This window comes from Pongo abelii, chromosome 1, assembly GCF_028885655.2.
Source record: "Pongo abelii isolate AG06213 chromosome 1, NHGRI_mPonAbe1-v2.0_pri, whole genome shotgun sequence".
Classification (NCBI taxonomy): Eukaryota; Metazoa; Chordata; class Mammalia; order Primates; family Hominidae; genus Pongo; species Pongo abelii.
In genome coordinates, this window is record NC_071985.2 from 66,295,494 (window position 1) to 66,308,215 (window position 12,722).

A 12,722-nucleotide genomic window follows, 5' to 3' on the forward strand; every position below is an offset into this window, starting at 1 on the left:
GATGCCTGATGCTAACAAGTTGAAAAAAACTTGTCTATGACTTTAAGTTGCTTGTTCTGGGGCCCAGGGTTCTCTATACTCTAATTCATTAAACGACATACATGAATTATGAACTAATAATGACTATTAACCCACAGGTGAGTTATTTTGGCCCTCAGTTTAATTTCATCTGGGTAGCCATATGTGTACAGTCAGGCATCCACCTTCCACCCTGCAAATTTACCACCCTTCAGAATAAATAAGGATACTTTCAGCAGTAAGGAACAGGCCCTGAGATCCTATAGACGGAGCCAGAGAGAAGTAGATGTCATATGCACTGCTCAAAGTTGAGCAAAATGAGGGAACATGAGTAGCATTTATAGAAAACCCGGGACGAGGTACAGAGTGTGGGGCTATGTTGACTCTTTCTTTCTTTAATCATTTATAGGTGATTTGAGATGGATGAGAAACCAAAAAAGGAGATTCTATTTTCAGTCTGGACCTTATTGCGAGCAGTTACAGAGAATGGAGGAAAGGTAAACAGAAAATGCTGGACTCATTATCTCTAAAACTCGCATCCTTTGGCTTTCTAGTTCATTTTTTTTCTTGCCTTTCCCTAGCATCTCTCTCTCTCCCCCATGTCTTAATTTCTACCTTGTCTTTCTGTTTCTCTCCTTGCTATAATGATAAAATGGAACTATTATTTTCTTATTTCTCTTTCTCAAAAAATTAGAGAAATACATCAAAGGTACTATTTATTTGTAAGCAGCCTTCAACAATGTAAAGTTTCTCATGCAAACACATACATTTGCTAAAATGTGTTAACAACTCACATGGCCGCTTAAGTATTTATTCAAACATTAATAGTATTAATAAAACCATCACAGAATAAAGGCCCTTTTCTGTTTATATGAAACCATCTTTTCTATTTGGAAAAATATTTTAATAAAAAGAAAGTCACAAGTAACTGAGCAGTGCTTATCTTTTCCCAGCAAGAAACCTGGGTTCTTGCTTTATAAATTCCCAGGATCCAGGATAAGATTAAAGTGATATTAATACCACTAGCTGGGACAAGTATAATTGTCAAGAAAAAAGTCTCATATTTTTCCAAGAAAAAAATATATATATGTGTGTGTATATATATATATACACACACACACACAGATATATATATTATAGTGAATCTAAAAAAAAACCAAAAACTGCATAAGCCTTAATATACTCTTGGTTCTACTGGATCTACAGAAGACCCCAAATCTCCACTGTAGCATTGACAAATGGTAGTTATAGCTTCTAAATAAAATATAATCCTGTGTGAAACTGACAACTCTGCAACTAATCCTTTCAAACTGCTTAAACTGGTGAGGATTGATGAAAGTGTCAAATCAGGCTGAGATTTTTTTTTCACTTATAATTCCCAAGAATTGATAAAGTAACCATCTATCACAGCTCTTTATATAACCTTACTATGCAATTAAATAATGCATTTAAACTTCCAGGACAGCCAATTCTCATGGCTTTAGAACAAAATGAAAAATCTTGCCTTTTGTGTGAGCCTTCCTCTACCTGCTTTATAGTTCAAATACAGCTTACCTGCACTGCCACATTCTGCTTTCCTGTTTCCTGTAACTTTTCTAAGGTGCATTTCTTGGTTTCAGTTTTCCTCTTGTTGTTGTCCTTCTTTCCATCATTCTTAGTTACAGTTATTCCTTTGCTATAGTCCCTTCTCACCTCTTTGGGAGGAAAACTTCTTCCTTGGTCTCTGTTCACTTCTCGTGGCTTAATGTTTTCTTTGAAGGTAACCACTGGCTTCTCTCCTGTGTCACAGTTGTTGCTCAAATTTCGGCTTGTAGATAGCACTGATTTTAGCCCTGGGCTCCCATCTGCAGCCAGCGACTCTATCACAGATGTTTCTTGCAGAATGAGGTTCTCTTTGGCTTCACTGGGGTCTTCCAGTATTAATTCTGGGATTTCTGTGATAAACAACAATTTCCCTACCTCATTTTCACATTGAATCAGCCTAAAAAAGCAAAAATAAATCCATATATAAAAAACATTAACTTAAAAAATAACAACTGAATTGTGTGTGGATCCAAGTCAATATATTCCTAGCACTAATAATCATGGAAACAGCAGGATATAACAATGTGGATTCAGGTAACACAAAAAGTAGTTATGTAGAAACTGAGGTTCTCATTATCACACTTAATGTTGTCACAACCTATCCCTCTGCTCTTTCAACGTTTGCTAGAATTTACATTTTCTGAGCATGCTTCAAGTGCAAGACACTAGTCTAGGGCCCCTGATATGTCCTATAAGGTAGCTATATATAATTCCTATTTTATAGATGTGAAAATTGAAGCTTGATGGTGGTAAGTTCATTCAAACATGCAAGCATTTAACTACCTACTGTATGACAGAAACCTGAATACAAAAATGAATAAGTAGTTAGTGACTTTGGAAAGGTTATAATCTACTGGGGAGATCCCAAGGACACCCACTTGAGAAGCTGCGGAACTAGAAACGGAACTCAAATCAATCGAATTACAAAACCTGCGTTCTTTCCCCTACACTAACGACCACATCTACTTTGTACTTAACTGGCTACTAGCACCATCTTGGTCTGTCCTGCCTGAAACTGACTACCATGCCCAGGCCAATACAAATTACCATGACTGTGAAAGTACAATTCAGTTAGATTTACAGAGATATTTATAAATTAGAGCAGAAACTCATGATAAACAAGAAAGACCTCTGTAATACAGAATAGGGAGAACAGAGATTCTAAATAAAGAGTATACTTACTCACTAGGGTTATAATTAGATGTTGTGCTACCAACATGTCAATTTAAGAGTTCATGATCGACAATATTTATACCAAAGCCTAAAATATGTAACATATGGGGGGGGGTGTGTGTGTGTTTATCTAAAAAGGTGGTTAAAAAGGGGTAGACCAGAAGCTCCACAGACTTACCTTGGCTGATTATCAGCAATCCATTTGCCTATAGAGATCAAGCGCTGCTGTCGTATTCGTCGTTGCTGGCCTTCTTTGTCTCCTGTAATACCCTGGTGACCTTTGGAAAAATCCAAGTTCCTAAAATTGACACAAGCAAGTTATGAAAATATTAAATTGCTAAAGATATTTTCCAGGCAACCAAGTTCACCTGATTAACTGTAATGGCTTCAGATTACTTTCCACATAGGTTAGCTACTTGATGTAATCAACTGCATTTATTAGAATTTATACTCCCAGAGATTTTTACAAACTATGAAACAAAGCAGAAAAGAAAATATACAAATTCATTACATTAATGTAATATTTTTACTCACATTTCACTTTCTAGTCGGGGAGCTCAAATAAACCACAACTTTTTATTAGGAAAGATTCTTTTATCATTTTAAGAATAAAGTTTTATAAACATTTATCTTGCATGCTAAGTAATTTGCTTGAAATGACCATGGCAATGCTAAGAGTCTCTGAGGTGCCTATTTTAATAAATAATATTAATCTATCCACTTTGTGGTGGACCATTCTAAATCAGAAAAATGTATAAATATCATAAAGCATACAGAATAACTCATTGATATCAGAAGGGTAAACCAACCTGAAAAAATAAAGATTTTTCAGATTTCTCCTTATTAAACTTTTTTTTTTTTTAAGAAGATTTAAGAATTGCCAGACAGAAGGCTAGATGCTGATGACACAAAGATAAATAAGAGTCCCTACCTTTGGGAATAAATAATTATGATTCAATCTGATAAGCATAATAAGAACTATGTAAAGAATTAAGTGAATATAGTAAAAGGAGGATGAGTTCCTTCTGAGAAGCTCTGAAAGGTTTCATAGAGTGATACCTGAGCTGGACCTTGACAGGTATGGCTAAGTGCTTACCAGGCTGGTGATGGAAGGGCAGTAGAGGAGAAGGAAATGTTCTAGGCACAACGTGAACAAAGGTGTGGAGGAATAAAAATAGGGAGCTATTCAAGTATAGCACATAGTGTATAGAGTTTATAAATATTGGGGGAAATGGCAGAAAATAAGGCTGAACAACTAGGAGCTGGATAGTGCTGGAACTTGAGCATCAAGCTAAAAGAGACAGTGGAGCAACCGGGAATGGGTAAACAAAAATATTAGTCATGTGACATCACTATTTCCATACTTAAAAACTATAGGCAGTGTAGAAACAGACTATAGGAGGAGAGGAACTATACGTAGGGAGGTTTTTATACTTCAGGTAAACTGGTGAGAAAAGCCTGAACTATATATGGGGAAATAAACGGAAGGACTTGAACCTAGGAAGCATTTCAGACACAGAATTATAAAGGCTTGGTGAGAAAGACAAATGGAAACAAGGGTTTTTCCGATTTCTAGCTTGGTCATATAGATGGGTAATGCCACAGGCACAGACAGAAAATATAGAAAGAAGTTTGCTTTTTGGCTGACCAAATCGGAAAATATAAGCTCAATTTCTGGTCATGTTAAAGTTTAAAATGCGTAAGGGAGGTTAGATTGTTAGAATATGCATGCAAACTTCAAGAGAAGTCAGAGCTGAAAATTTGGGACATACCATTCAAGAGACATAGGGATGGATTTGATTAACAGAGTGAATGTAGAAAGTGGGAAGGAAAGGGCAAGAAAAGAATCCTGGAAAACAACAACATTCAGAGGCATGTAGTTTAAAAGAAATAGTGAAAAAGACTGAGTGCTAAGGGTGGGAAAAATAGCATCACAGAGCTAAGGAAAAAGGTTTCATGAAGGAAGGAAATCAACGGACTCAATGCTGAAGAAGATTCAATAGGATAAAGACTATAGTCACTGGATTTTGGTATCTAGAAGGCACTGATAGTTTAAACCGCAGTAGGCTGAAAATGATTGGGAGTTGAAGTGGAGTCAGTCAAGTTGGCCCACACTACTCTTTTTTTTTTTTTTTTTTTGAGACGGAGTCTCACTCTGTCACCCAGGCTGGAGTGCAGTGGCGTGATCTCAGCTCACTGCAGCCTCTGCCTCCTGGGTTCAAGCGATTCTCCTGCCTCAACTTCCTGGGTAGCTGGGACTATAGGCACCTGCCACCATGGCCGGCTATTTTTTTTTGTATTTTTAGTAGAGACGGGGTTTCACCGGGTTAGCCAGGATGGTCTCGATCTCCTGACCTCATGATTCACCTGCCTCCGCCTCCTAAAGTGCACACTACTCTTTTTAAGAAGTTTGATGATGAAAAGATAAGACAACGTAGGAAAATAGAGGGATGTAAATTCATTTTACCTTTTTAAAAGAATGGGGCACACTTAAATGTTACTAGGCTAAAGATAATTAGTTGTCTAAAAAAGAAAGGAAAGAAAGACAAGACACTGGAAATACAATGCAGAGAGGATAACAGATGGAGCAAGGTTCTTAGCGAGGTGAGAAGGGATGGGATCAAGCGCACAGATGGAAAGGTTACATTTTAATTTTTATTACACAGGAACTGAAGGTGTGACATACACAAATCCAATTCACAACAACTTTCAGTATTAGTTGACGTTACAAAAATAACACACAGCTGGGACAGATCAAAGGTTCCTCTACAGCCAAGCCCAATTCTCTGTTAATTTTAATACTGCAATCACTGGCAATGATAAAGGTACTTCAGCTATCACCTACCTGAAAGAAGGTCTCAATGCCAAAAATCCTTGTAATTCAAACTCCTCTGGAAGTGGTGTTGCTAAAGGGTCAAAATCAAAATTTGCAAACATTTTAATTAAAATGTTGTTTGGTAGAATACTGTTCACTAAATTTTTTAAAAAATTAACATACAGAAAGAAATTATAATGCTTATTGTTCTCTGCTCTTCTTTATCGTGATCCTGATGAAAATAACTCACCTGTCAAAATTCTGCATGTTATCTTTGGGACACAGACATTCCCCTAATACTCACCCAATACTCAATGCTGAGGAGAATGGCTTTTTAAAAAATCAGCAGTCTTAAAAATTCATAGTCTTGGATCCAGTAATCCCAATGTTTAGATTACCTGTCTCTTTTTACTGAAAGTATTGAATAACATTGACATCATCTGAGAGCTTGTAAGAAACGCATAATCTTGGGCACTAATTCAAACCTACTGAATCATAAACTGTATTTTAAAAAGATTCAGGTGATTTATGTGCAAACTAATGCCTGAGGAGCATGGATTTAATAGAAAAAAAAAGTCAGAAGCCAAGCCAGAGGTTGTTCAGTGCAGCATTATTTATAATGGGGAAAATTTTAAAGCAACAGAAAGTGCGTAAATAGATTATAGCACTTCCATAAGATGGAATATTATGAAGCCAGTGAAAGTCATGTTTTCAAAATGCTTAATGACAAAAGAAAATGCTAACAATATAATACTAAATTTCAAAATCAGGCACAAAACTTTATTTGATATGAATCATTTCCTATGTGTGTGTGTGTGTGTGTGTGTGTGTACACGTAAGAAAAAGGCCCGAAGAAGATATACTATCGTGACTAGTAAAAGGTATCTCTGTATGGGAGATTTGTGTTCTTTTTGTTTGTACCAAATTTTCTACGATGAGTAAGACTTTGATAGAGCAATGTTCACGTTAATTGCTTTTTTTAAAATAGTAAGAATGAGGAGGAAGGAAAGAAAGAATCTGAAGGTATTACACTCTCTGAATTCCTATTTGAATGATGATAAATGAGAATAAGCTGCCAGAAGAACTGGGAGAACATTATCTACTTCCACCCACCCACTTATGTAGAGTTCACAGTCACTTCTGAGATACTGAATTTAAAATCAATCATTTATCACCAAAAACCTCTTTTTCTCTGGCCTTAAGCCACCATTAATGATGGAGAACCACATCAACAACACAAGGTTAGGGTAGCCCTTACCACTAGTACTTGAGAGGTCCTCTTCATGGGGATGGAAACTATTCAGAAGAGAAATCAACCAGGGCCAAATGCTGTAAATTAAGGAAATAGTTCAGACTTTATTTTTATATAAGAGAAGCCATAACACCAATAAGCCATGAAAATGGTATCTGTAGGTCCTGGACTTTATGTATTTTTCCCTTATTTCAGCATTTCAAAGGCTGTGTAATTTTTAAAAATGTACTTTCAAAGATACACTAGATAATGATAAAGATACAACAAAAGGGACAAATTTCCATGACAGAGACCTACTACCACGGTAGATCATTTCCCATGCTCCTAATTCAACACACAGTGAAAATAATTTGTCAGTTTTAAACATGGAAAACTGAAATAGGCTGAGAAAATTCTGAGCAAAGAAATAACATACTATGTTTTTACAGAGCTTTCACATACATTATGAGTTGTGGAAGCCACTGTTAGTTCTTTAATCTGTGACAGGGTATGGTTATACCACACAAATCACATTCCCTGTTCAAAGTGATAATGCCTCTTTTTTTATGGTACAAAAAGTCCACATTTTTACAACAGCCTTAACTCTAAACTCTGTTTCCTAATACACAATTTTTGTGAAAGCTTACACATGAAATATTAGAACATATTCTTTCCACTATTCAGAAGTAAGTTCTATATATGTATTTGTTAACTGCGTCCTTGGTTCCTGAGTGAGGTATGTTAAAGTTTCCATTATGGATACAGATTTATAAATATCACTTTACATATAAACATTTGTATCAAAATCTCTGTTATCTTTCAAACATAAGAGCAATTTATAAATCTGATGTATTATATATGACAGGGCAAGATTTTTGAAGTGAGACAAATCTAAGTAGTTTGAGTGTTCATTTACTGGGGTGAGGAATAGATGTGATGGGTGGAAGTAGCCATGTTGCTTAAAATAATTTGGTTAAAGTAATTAGCTTAAAATAATTTGGTTTTGGCCTGGAAACAATTACTTTGATTTTCCTACAGTAGACTCATCTGTCTAATCACATTCTCCTTAACATGAAGCTTACCTCTGAATATGTATCAACCAATTTTTATTAAAAAAGAAAGAAAGAAAAAGAAAAGCATGAGGTGAAGTGCCCAGGATAGAGAAACTGGATGTAAATAATCACACTATGGAAAATTGTAAGTTAACAACTATTTGGGACAGTTGTACACTTTGAAATATGGGAACATGCTATTTTAAAAATATCAACAAATATATACACATAAAAAATATATAAACAAATATTGAAGAATAAACGTCTGCTACAAACCTTTGGAGATGTAACAGATTACAAGAGATAGTTGGAAAAAAAGGTCAGTAAACTAAAAGAGAATAGTATACTGTACAATGCGTTCATGCAACATACATAAGCTCTCGAGAAAACACTGTAGAAAAAGCGCATGAGTGGATGACCTAATGATATACTGCTTTACCCTATAACTATTTTCTACAAAGGAAAATCACTATTCCATGTATTCATTAGCTTAAGAGAGTATGTTCTCAAAAAAGTACAAGGGAAAGTAAATTCTAGAAATTGAGAAGGCCCAGATATAAGAAACTGAAGATTATTTGAATATATATAAAATTCTGAGTTCACAAAAGAAACAGTCATTGTTTTTCCATTACTTAAAAGATATGAATGAACATTATAACTTTAGTGTATTAGACATACAAGGAAAAATCTTCAGTTTTAAAGTGATATCCCATGCTAGTCTTTAAAATGAGTACTAACATAATTTAACACAGAATCAAACACCTGCAAGGGCATAATTCTAAAGATTTTGGTAAATCTGACAGGAGGAAGAGGAAAGAGTAAAGGACAGAAAAAAATGGAGGGAAAAAATGTTTGCCAATAAAGCTATTCCTTCTGGCTGAACATCTTTTGCCACGAGAAGAAATGGGAATACACAGAATGGGCCAAAAGGACTGTACAAGAACAACAATAAGAAAAAAACAAAACACAATGAAAATAACAATTCCTACCCATAAATATAAAAACTCTATAAGCAAATGGTAAAACATGCAGTTCTTCTTTCGTAACATTACTGATAAAATATATTGAATTAAACATAAATTTGAGTTCCAGAGTACACAAGAGTAGAAAAACTGTATAGCCTGAGTTAAGAAATAAAAATTTTATGCAAGGAAGCAATGTCTGAAAATCTGTATTACTAAAACCAATGCTAACATTAAAAGGAGATGTATATAGTATGCTGTGCTATGTTCCTAAACTCTATTCATGATAATGTCAATATATCATGGAAAGAGCTTATAGCTACATGAGAGAAAAGACAATTATGAAGCAGACAGACCATAAGGTCTTTCTTTTTTTTTTTTTTTGAGACAGGCTGGAGTACAGTGGTGCGATCTCAGCTCACCGCAACCTCCGCTTCCTGGGTTCAAGCGATTTTCCTGTCTCAGCCTCCCGAAGTGGTGGGATTACAGGCTATGCCACAATGCCTGGCTAATATCTTTTGTATTTTTAGTAAAAGAGATGGGGTTTCACCATGTTGGCCAGGCTGGTCTCAAACTCCTGATCTCAAGTGATCTGCCTGCCTCAGCCTCCCCAAGTGCTGGGATTACAGGCATGAGCCACAGTGCCCAGCCCACAGGGTCTTAAATGTGGCTTTAAAAAGGCATTTTCTAAGTTGTGACCTTGGTCAATACACATGCTGGGCCACAAAGCAAAACTTTCAAAGAGATTCTCCTTAAATATACCATCAAAATATGCAGGGGAGGAACTTCCTATTTGGTGCCAAGCCACCTTGGAAGTATTTATTTCTATAATCAAAGGTACACTGAAAGTTTTCATTTGTCATTGTAAAAGCAATGGTTCCTAAGAGCTGTCAGAATTACTGTGAGTAGAGATGACAGAGAAAATGGTGAGAATCAAAATAACTTTCAATCTTTATGCTTCAAATAAACAAATCTTATTCAAATTGAGTGTTACTGTAAGGCAACATCAAACAGTTCATGTATAGAAAAAAATGGAAGAAATAAAAATCTCTTCCCTTCAACTCAAACGAAAAATTAAGAAATACTGTAATAGATAAGAAACAAACTGGTTTTACTTCAAGTTCACTTTGAAATGTGAAAAATGCCTTTTCCCCAGGACAGCAACTGGGAACAAGGGAGTGTACAAGGAGTCACAAATCCTTAAGACTAAGCCTCACATGAAGAATTCAAATAAACAAACGAAAAGCATACAAAGAGGTCTTCAGTTCAATTTCCCGAGAGTCGGCAGAAAATACAGTCTTCCATTGTTCAAATGTTGTATTTTAGAAGGCAGTTTTTACATATTTATGGATATCAAACAAACAAAGCACACAAGTTAACATGAAATTCTAAAAATACTTACTACTGTCTTTCATCCACCACTGCCTCCTGAAAGACCCTGGGTCTGAGTCTTAGCCAGTCCATGGAGACCTTGACTGCTGGAAGAGGATAGGCATTGTAGGACTCCTCCTGAGACTCATTCTGTAGAGGACACTTGCACAGGATGCCAAGAAAAGACACTTGAAAAAAAAATGTATTCAAAAAGCATAAGAAATATGAAACTGTGCCAGTTCAAATTAAAATATTATGTGCCTTCTACTATATTATGTTTAACACTTGAGTATCCTATAGCTTCTTTCTAAAAAGACACTCTTTCCCATATTAAAAATGTTATAGTTACAACTTGATGAGGGGGTATCAGCAGATAAAAGGATAGAACTTGGGGTTGAAAGTTATTATGAACTCCTAATTCAGTGTAAGAAATACACTGCTTTTTTACGTCACTGTGCTTTGCTACATTGATGAAATGCCTAAGATGATATTTTTCAAAAAAGATGGCACATGTTAAGTAATTCAATACTCACTAAAGAGGGCCAGCAACTGTGTCCAACATAGCTGCTCATCTTGGCTGTAACTGTGCTGCTCGGTTTCATTGCTAAAGTCACGAAGGTGATGAAGTTGAAACAGGTTAATGACAGTGACATGAACTAACTGCTGAGAGTTGAAAGCTTTTTGGAATAGCAGCCTCTGTAAAAGAAGACAGATGTACTGCATATATCATCAAGAACAGGAACCATCTTTGACACAAGAATTAAACTGGCAGTCTGCATTTACAACCACCATGTGTAACAGAATTACAGATGAGTAAATGGTTCTGCCCTCAATCCCAGTATTTTGATTGGGTCTAATTATTTCCCAAACTGACTTTTGTCTTGAAAGGAATTAATCTAGACACCACAGAGTTGTTTGAATTGTTTATCAAACAAACTTTTTTCTCCTAGGAAACTACATATTTTTAAACATGACCTGAGTAAAGTCTTTGAGTGTTCATAAATTTATACAACTTAATCCTTTAGAAATTGTTTTATATAAGATGTATACATATTAAAATACTAAGTTGGGACCAATGACTAGAAAGCAACAGACTCAAAAAATAATTTTTTGAACTCCTAGTACATAAAGCATGACTTCCCAGATTTGTCATAAAATTTACTCTTTCAAAGCCTTGATACATTAAAACTTATTTTATAAATAAGGCATAGCAAGTACATATTCTGGAACACAGGGTAAATGGCATACTAAAACAACATTAGGATGTGTTATAGGTACTTCTACAAATTATCAACTGGTATTTTCCCCTCTTAGAGAAGTACATGCGTGATCATCAAATTTCATTTACCTTCTAATAACTGTGTTCACAGTGATCTGTTAACCAGCACTATAAACAATCACCCAGATGCTCTCAGTTGGTGTCTCAATGGAATTACCCTTCTACTTTAATATCTGCAATTGTTTTAGATTACCTGCAGGCAAAAATACTTTTCTAACAGAAGTTCCTAGTTTCATCCTACACTTTAGCCATAGCCAGTCTTCCTCTATGCCCAGGGGAATTATTGCAGAGAGCAGGGATTCATTATCACTAGCATTATGGTGGAAAACAGATAATCCTTACTTAGAGTTCTACCAGCAGTGACAGGAGATCCTACCATGTCAGAAACTTACAGCTGTCTCTGCCCAGACTACTCTGAGATTTTTGTTTTTATTTACGTAAAGAACCTGAAATAGCCATAGTAAGCTCTATGATTCTAAGAGGGAAGTCTTTTACATTATCATTAGAGAATACAATTCCATTCTACATGAACTCTTTCTATCACACTGTCAGTCTTCTTGCAATCTGCCATTTCATTGTATATGTCTAGAATGGTTAGCCATTTTCCAAAGACATCAAGCATTAATCTTTCCTCAAAATTTCCTGAAATCCTGTCTCTTCTCTAGAATTTTCCCACAAAATTTCTCCTTCAATTTCTACAACTAACCTTCTAAATAAGCTGGCGTTTATTCAAATAATACTGGCATAAAATGAGAATATGTAGTTGTATTTCTCAAAAAGCAGTTTCTTATAAGCACAATATGGTAATGTTTCCTGTATCTATAAATCCGCTGGCATTAATTTTAGAAGGCAATATCCTACTGAAGAGGGTCACAGCCCATTAAAGAATTTTCTAGCGTATGCACAGAAGTATTAATGAATATGAATACACCCTAGTACTAACAAATGATAATGTAAGTTCATGAAGGTCCAGACTTTGTCATGTTTTCCCCCATATCTCTAAAAGCCTAGAAAAGTGCATGGTACATAGCGGGTACTTAATAAACACTTAGTGAATGAACAACCTATCCATTCAGAAATAAGGTTGAAGTTATTCAGTTGTAATTTCCTAAAATTTAGATTATACTGTAGAGAGTCTTCCAAGGAATAAAATCAGATTAGAACTGATAAGATTTTTGCTACTCAAACTTTCAACTACAGTTGAGAAATATACTCAACTAAATACCATTAACAAACA

General features: G+C 35.4%; 1 protein-coding gene across 17 annotated transcripts in view; it reads right to left on the reverse strand.

The window, feature by feature from the left end:
* SMG7 (SMG7 nonsense mediated mRNA decay factor) overlaps window positions 1-12,722 on the reverse strand; it is an 82,844-nt gene that overhangs the window by 10,159 nt on the left and 59,963 nt on the right. For 9 of the 17 annotated variants that reach the window (XM_054524369.2, XM_063726206.1, XM_063726244.1 and 6 more), the window contains 6 exons: window positions 10,740-10,902; window positions 10,238-10,394; window positions 6,849-6,919; window positions 5,621-5,681; window positions 2,954-3,073; window positions 1,573-1,999 (listed from right to left, as the gene is read on the reverse strand). In XM_054524369.2, coding sequence (XP_054380344.1) covers window positions 1,573-1,999; window positions 2,954-3,073; window positions 5,621-5,681; window positions 6,849-6,919; window positions 10,238-10,394; window positions 10,740-10,902 — 999 coding nt within the window. The remainder of the gene's footprint in view (window positions 1-1,572; window positions 2,000-2,953; window positions 3,074-5,620; window positions 5,682-6,848; window positions 6,920-10,237; window positions 10,395-10,739; window positions 10,903-12,722) is intronic. The other 8 variants (XM_063726241.1, XM_063726235.1, XM_063726213.1 and 5 more) reach the window with 1 other exon arrangement.